This window comes from Tiliqua scincoides, chromosome 2 (assembly GCF_035046505.1).
Source record: "Tiliqua scincoides isolate rTilSci1 chromosome 2, rTilSci1.hap2, whole genome shotgun sequence".
In the NCBI taxonomy this organism is placed as follows: Eukaryota; Metazoa; Chordata; class Lepidosauria; order Squamata; family Scincidae; genus Tiliqua; species Tiliqua scincoides.
The window spans coordinates 176,740,982-176,749,105 of NC_089822.1; the positions used below are offsets into that span (position 1 = coordinate 176,740,982).

Consider the following 8,124-nt stretch of genomic DNA (forward strand, 5'->3'; position numbering starts at 1 on the left):
TTTCAGATCTTTTCTATCTGCATGTCATCTCCAGGGCAGTGATTTGAATGCTAGCTTCATACTAGGAAACTGACTGTCTCAATCGGAACCGCATGCCTGGTCTACACAGGAGTTGGAAGGAAGTGGTGGAATGCTGAGTTGAGAGCAGGGCCCATTCCACTGTTGTTGGAGAGCCACATTTTGTAATGTCCTTCTGCACTAAAATAGAAATACCAGTTTTCTACTGGTACTAAAATAGAAAACCAGAGCGGCAGTATAATCTTTCTCCGTGATAGGGTTGGCTTGCCTTTTAAAAAAATTGTATAGCATTTTGGTTTACATGAAGCAGCTTTCAAAAAGGGTATTTCTCACCCACACACTCTAAAGAGGAACCTGAGCTTTCTATCTGCTCATTCCAATCATATTCTGCTGCATCTGTAGACCCACTCTCACTAGACAGGCAATCCTCTTTCTCTCAGCCTATTTTACCTCATAGTGTTCTTATGTTGATAAAATACTAGCCCAACCCTTAAAGGATGTAAATATCACTAAGCTTCTGCTTTGAAAGTTGTCACTTTTCTTCCAGGGTCTTATTCCTTAAATGGCCTTCTGGCTTGAAGAAAATAAACAGTGAAGCTTTCCCCCACCACTTCATTTCCATGCCAGGAGAATTATTGTATAAGCAATGCTGTAGCCATCTTGACTATAAAAATGCTTATGAATGCAAAGGCATCCATCTTGGCCTGCCAAACCTGGAATTTTGATGACATGTTACGGCCATTCAGATACTATCTGAGATTTAAAATCAGTATTAAATAAATTCCCAGTGATTTCACATCCTGCACCGTCCATTCCAAAACTACAGCAGTTATTCCAGACTTGAGCATGTTGAGAGATCCTCAGCCTCAGGGCTGAGGAAACCATTTATGGCTGTTTCACTCCCCCTATGCTGAGCTTGGTACTGTTTTTCAGCAAACTGCACAGCAGCATGGATACTGTGGAAGGACAGCAGCTCTGAATCCTCCATCCCAGTAAGCCAACCTCCTGCCTGAAGCAAGTGCCTGATTGATGGATTGCAATTGGTCAACAGGACCTGGACACCAATCTTCTGGTAATCATGGCGAGTCTCCTTTAGCACCCCAAGGCCCACACTGTCCAAAAACTGCATGGCACCACAGTCAATTATTAAGGTGTGCATATCTATGGCTGGAATGGGAACGTCTGTTGAAACCCTCGTGGCTCCTTTTTTGGTGACCTTTAGACAGTTAAACTTTGAAGAAAAGCAGTTTTCATTTTTGCCCTGCATCGCCTTTGCTTTTGCATTAGCTTTTTGCTGCATGGCAGCAACCAGGGAAGGATTCACTCCTGTCTTCTGGAAAAGTGAATTTCTAAAGTAGTCTTTGTTTGCATAGTATAGGGAAGTATCAAATCGGAAGATCTTGATGTTGGCAATGCTGCTTATCTGCTTGTATGTTAACTGGTCCTCATAGATTTCTGAATCATTCACCTTACCAAGGAGGGTTGCTCGGGGTCTCTGTGTACGGAAGATGATACAGAGCAGGGCAAAGCAGACCCCTACCAAAAGACCCACTTCTGTGGAGATCAGTGATGAAGACAGCATGGTGACCCACCAGACCACGGTGTCTATCTTGCTGATTCGCCACATCTTGGGGATATCCGCAAACTTCCGCAAGCCACCCCTGAGGTTTACAATGGTAACTACCCCCAGGATACAGGTTTGCAATGAGTAGAAAAGTGGGGCAATCCACAACAACACAAGGAGCAACACCGCTGAAGATATCAGACTTGATATTTGGGAATGGCATCCTGTAGATTCCTTCAGCAAGGTTTTGGACAAGGCTGCACAGCTAGCAAAGCAGTAGAAGAAAGATGGAATCAGATTACCCATGCCAATGGAGATCATCTCTTGGTTGGCCCGGACTGGATAGCCATGCTTCTTGCCAAATATTTCTGCCAAGGAAACAGTCATGGCAAAACCAATTATGGCAATGGGTAGGGCATCTAGTGCCAGATTTGACAAAAGGCTCAGATCTGGTAAAGCAGGTTGCTTGAAACCAGTGGGGATGTAGCCACAGATCTTAGATTTGTATTTGCCATTGAAGTTAAAGAAATGTGACAGTAGCGTGCCTGCAATGACCACCAGAAGTTCCATAGGAAATGGGGCCTTCATCTTGTCCTTAAACAGGTTGTTGATCTCCTTTACTGGCACGACGAGGGCCAACGCAATAATGCTAGTGACCAGGTCACAAATGTTGGTCTTGTTGAGGTACCTGAAGATGTCAATCCATGTTAATACGAAAGACCCCACTCCATCATGGCGAGGGATTTTCAGCCCCAGTAGAAGACTCATTTGGGAAGTGAGGATGGTAAGAGAGGATCCAGTCACAAAGCCGCTCAGAAGAGGTTCCGAAAGATAAACAGATATGAAGCCTAGCTGAAAAACTCCCAAAAGAATCTAAAAGGAAAAACATCAATGTATCGGAATAGGTCATGGCAGAATGAATATTGGGAATCCTACCTGTAATGATTTCTTGGGAAGTTACAATCAAAGCTGGGTCAATATTATGAAGAAATTACTACTAAACTTAGAAAGTATGGCCCAGGTCCTTACTGCTCCTTATGTTTTTAGTATACCCCAGAACAGCAGTCTCCAAACAGGAGACCACTGAGCAATGAAAACCTTCCTGTCCCAAACAGCACTTACTATTCCACTGCTCTGCTGCGTTGTTCTTCACCCATGTGGGCATAGACATACTCTGTGCAGTGTGTCTATGGCCCGGACATCCTGTTGGGCCATAGATGCAACTGCCCAGAGCTTCCCTATGCCCACATGGGTGAAGAATGAAGTGGCAGAGCAGCGAAACACGTGCTGCAGTATGTCCCTTGGTGGTGCTTTTGTGCAGACATGATAGGGCTAGGCCAGCAAGAACTGAATGTTTCAAGCTATGTACATTTCAACTTACATATAGACCCCTGGAACGTAAGTGGTATATATGTAGGGAATTTACGGCCCAATCCTGTGGGCTCCCAATATGCTTTACATAAGAACATAAGAACAGCCCCACTGGATCAGGCCATAGGCCCATCTAGTCCAGCTTCCTGTATCTCACAGCGGCCCACCAAATGCCCCAGGGAGCACACCAGATAACAAGAGACCTCATCCTGGTGCCCTCCCTTGCATCTGGCATTCTGACATAACCCATTTCTAAAATCAGGAGGTTGCGCATACACATCATGGCTTGCACACCATAATGGATTTTTCCTCCAGAAACTTGTCCAATCCCCTTTTAAAGGCGTCTAGGCTAGACGCCTAGACGCCTTTTCATAAAAGGCCCAGCAGTGTCTGAATATCATGCTGTTGTCAGGCCATTTGGAGCTCTCAACACAAAGTGTTGACAACTTCATATTCCCACCACTCCAGAGATCAGGCTGTGCTGACCCCAACAGGACCATGTCATGGGCAGGGAGGGAGAGGGCAGGGGGAAGTTTGGGGGAAGGAAGGGTGGATCTCAGCAGCAGCGACTTGCATGGGATGCTATCCCCATCATCCTGCCCCTTTCCCCCGACTTATGCCATTTACACAGCTGGTGTGGGTCTGAGGAGATCCATAGGGAGCCAGGAGGCCCACCCAGAGGTAAGTGAAATATTTTTACTTACCTTTGGTTGCCCTTCTGGTTGCCCACCCACCATAGCAAGCAGTGCACTCTCTGTTGACATGGCTGCATGCTGTAGAATGGTGGGGGATAGGATTGGACTGTTAGTGTATACAGTACTATTGAAGTTTGCAAAACTTCAGCTGAGCAGCAAATTAGAGATTTCAAGTTGACCTCACTAGGCCAGAGAGAGATCAAAGGAGATGCCACTCAAACTATCCTAATAAGTTCCCACATCTGAGAAATTGTCACAGCAGGAGAATCAACCAGCTTATCTAACTTGAAGTAGATGCTGCAGGATTCTATCATAGTAATGCAAGTGCAAGTATCTCCTGAGCTGGAAACACTCAATGGAAGCTCAGTCCAAAGGGTTCAGTTTTGATCATTTTCTTAATCATGAGTCAATCAACAAACAGAAAGAGAATTGAAATCCTCCAGGCACTGCATAGGTTCATAAGAACATTGTTAGTTGCCATCTCCTCTTGCAATTTGCATTACTATAGTATCCTACATCATAAGGATATCTACCCAGTGTGAAGATTTCTGGAATGTGTATACTCATGGTGATAACATGAGCAGGCATAACTTTGAGCCAGCTGTGATCTGGAGTAGTGGTTCCCAAAGTGGTGGGACGCGACCCACTATAGGGAACCAGAACTGGGTCATGCCCCCTTAAGGGGAGTGGCCCAGTAATGGGTGTCCCAGGGACACTGCAGCGATTGTGGCACTGTGAGAACCCAGGGGCTTTTCACCTTACCTGGGGGTCATACTGGCCTCAGGGAAGGTCCAGGAGGTCCCGCTGGTTTTCATGCGAAAAACTGGAAGTGCGCTCTGATCCCCAAACAGAGTGCTTTCTGTTGGAGTTGATGCAACTCCGTCTGCTGTCCAGAGGGGGCTGTCCAGAAGAGGTCAAGCTATGGCCCAGTGACTCTACTCTTTTTTACCTGTTCTCTCTGTGATCCTTGTGGGGGTGTGGTCCTAACCCTTTATCCTTCCCTTCTCCTCTGATCACTTCCTCTCTTGTCCTCTGACCACTGACCTGTTAAGGTGGCACACAGCAGGGCTCTGATGCCCACACCATCTTGAGCACATGGCATGCAGGGCAAGGCAGCTCTAGGGCCTTGTTATCTAAGTAATAGCTGAACCTCTGATCCTAATCAGATGCTGTAAATATAAACTCAATAGAACTTTAAGTAAACAACTTCTTTTTTTTGCAACTTTAACAAGCCATTACCTCTTTGTCTTTTTTCATTGATTAGCAGTCAGCCGGGTGAGGGAGGTTCCCTGGGGTGATACCCAAAGGGGGGGGGTCTGCTGCTTAAGCTACTCTGCTTCCCCCCAAAGAGGAAACTACTTTTAATTTCCTCCAACACTTTCTAGCATTGGGGAGGTCTGCAGAGGGGACTGTGGGCCTCCCTGAGGCCAACACGATCCACCCCCCCCATAAGGTGAAAAGCCCCTGCAGCACCACACCCCCCTCCGGGTTCCACCCCCACAAATACTTACCTGTGGTTCCAAAGTCCAAGTAGGACTTTGGGAACTGCTGATTTAGAGAGGTAGAAGTGGAGTCTCTTTGACATATCGGTAGGAACTTTTTTTTCAGGAATTCATTACCATCTTATGAAGAGATATAATTCTGCAATTTTGTATCTGTTCCATTTATATTGTATATTACTAAAACTAGTCTTCCTTAGTATCTGTATAGCACCTTTTGCTATATAGTTTGTTGTTTGCTGCTACTTCAGGATGAACTTTCTGCATACCAGTGACTCCTCTTTGTGGTTCTTCACATGCATGCATCAAGTTTCAAAATTTGACTTGAAGTTGGACATGTGAAATGCCGCACTGAAAGGCATCGCATGTAAGGTGACACAGAGTGATATAACAGTTCAAGCTGTGTTGTTTGATCTGTGATTTGTCATTCACCTATGAAAGACATCACTTGCCTCTGTTGTCACTGAGTGATGAATATGCATGTGTGAACCAGGTCCATATCATCCATCTCTGTACATTTCTGTATCTAATCCAAACCCACAAAGGCAGGAAAGCACATCCCGACAGCTCCGTCCTGGACTGTGGACTGGCTTAGCCAAAGCAAAGCAAACAAAAACTGGTGCTTGTGCTCAGGATGGGGTGGGTGGGGTTTCATATGCCATGGTGGTGAGTGGGAAGATTCACATCAACGTTCAAAGGCTTGCTCCTAATCAAAATCACAGTAATTGCAAAAACTCTTTGGGTTTAAATAGCATTTGTTGTGGTTACTTGCTATACTTCATTATACAACAGCAATATTCTCAACACATGTGGACACAGTTACTTTTTGGGGGAAGAAAACTGTAGGTGGCTCCCAGAATTTTTTCAGTCTTTCAGTAACCTGAGGCTGCTGAAGGTGTCATGTTAGTAATGTAAACTAATGACAACTTGAAATTAATCTAAGTATTTTATATTATTGAAATGTTTTTTTAAAAATTATTGTTTAAATATTTCTATTTAAAAATTTCTATTTCTATTTGTATTTCTGTAAATTGTTTCTATTTCAAAAAGTCATTTTGAGAGCTTATTCAGTTATTATTATGAATAATAGTTGTTTTTATTATTATAATAAAAATTATATAATAATAATGATAAAAATATAAATGAAAATAGTTGAATTCTAGTGGGTAGGACTGACTTCTGCCTTCCTTAAATGATGTTTATTTATGCCACCATAAATAAACTTGTGCCACCATAACTTCCTTATGCCACTATAGTGAGTGGCATCCTAAGAATGTCGAGTGAAACACAGTCAAATACAGCTCTTCCCCACTTGCTATTTTGGATCAAAACACTCAAGCCCATGCGATTAAGACTCTACTCCAAGGGCATATGATGCAATTGCTTTGCTGAAGCTAAGCAGGTATTGGATTGGTCAGTGCCTGGGTGACCAGCTGGAAATTCCATGTGTGTCACCTTAGGGAGAAAGTTGATTTCATAAATAAAGCAGGAATATGTGGCAGTCTAAAGTATCTTGAGCCAGTCTAACAGCTGTTGGAGTGCAATGGAAATGGTGTCACTCCTTTGATTTGAATTGAGTCTTGGATTTAAGTAACATAATTTTAAGAGGGAATTTGGGTTCAGAGTGATTCCTAGAAGGACAGGAGCATAGAAAGTAACACTTTTCAGTGGATTTAGCCTTACCTGGTAAAGGCCAACCAAGAAAGTTAAAGCCGTTGCCACAGTGATTGCGTAACAACTTCTGTCACAGGCAACTGTCCCATTCAGTGTGGCATTTGGCACTAAGTCAGCATCAACAGCCGAGTCATACCCTGCTAACTTCAGTTGCCGGTTTACAGATTCCCCAATCATCAGGCAAAGGACCCCAAAAGAGCCAACACAATTATGGCGTGAGGTAGCCATGACAAAGTAGATAATGGCACAGAAAAAGTTGGTGTACAGCCCATAAATAGGGTCCTGGCTTGCTAGGACAGAGTAAGAGATTGACTGTGGGATGGCAACTATCCCAACCAGCAAGCCAGAGATGATGTCCCCAAGCAACTGTTCCTTGATGCTATAACGAGGAAGCCACTCTATTACAGGGAACAGCTTGAGGAAGAAGCTGGTGATACTTCTGCGATCACACTGGCAATTATCTTTGGCTTTCTTGAGGAGCTTCTTGACACTGAGACCTGGAGGTTCATACTCTTCTAGCTTGACATGTACATAATGAGAAGATGACTCTGGTGAAGAGGAGAGGATGGTGATCTGGTGATGACTCTGGTGAAGAGTATTGTTGCTTTGCTCAGACATCTGTGTGGCAGTACCACTCTCCATTGCTTGAAAGTAACTAAAAGAGCCAGCACATCCAGGATTAATTATGGGATTTGGTAGCATAACAACCACAAACTATTATAAAAGAAGTTGTTACTTCCACACATGTAAAGTCATTTGCCATCCTGAAAACCTGCACATTTCATTTTTTTTAAAGTGTAATTAACTTTTTGACCATTTTGTTCAGTGTGACTAATCTTTGATCTTAAGGACATTGCAATAAAAGGAAAGCAGTAGACAACATTTAAAAAGAAAAAAATACCCTTAAAACTGAAACATATTTAATTCCAACTAAAAAGGTTAATTATGTTCATGTTCCATTCACTCCTTTGTGCTGCAATCACCAGAGTCAATCTGCATTATTCTTATTAAATTTGCAGTTTGCATTATTCTTTTCCAAGTTTCACAACTGGGGGAGCAACACCTCTGCAAGCATGAGAAATGTGAAGTGTATGAAATGGCAGCACACAGTCCTCACCCATGGAGTAGTTAAATGATGTCTGGAGTGTCTGAATGGCTCTTTTGCTGCCTTATATATTACATGGGCTATTCTTTCCTTTCTGGGTAAACAAAGGCAAAAGAGAGAAGAAAGTAGCATGCAAATGCCACTTGGGGTTTAATACTTCCATGGTTTGTAAAAGTCAGGGAAATATCTTGGAATATC

General features: G+C 43.5%; 1 protein-coding gene across 1 annotated transcript; it reads right to left on the reverse strand.

Annotated features, from left to right (window-relative positions):
- Positions 1 to 847: 847 nt before the first annotated feature.
- Positions 848 to 7,463, reverse strand: LOC136638886 (sulfate transporter-like). Its single transcript, XM_066612913.1, has 2 exons — positions 6,831 to 7,463; positions 848 to 2,455 (listed from the first exon to the last, which is right to left on the reverse strand). The coding sequence occupies exons 1-2, from the start codon at positions 7,461 to 7,463 to the stop codon at positions 848 to 850; spliced, it is 2,241 nt and encodes a 746-aa protein (XP_066469010.1).
- Positions 7,464 to 8,124: the final 661 nt, after the last annotated feature.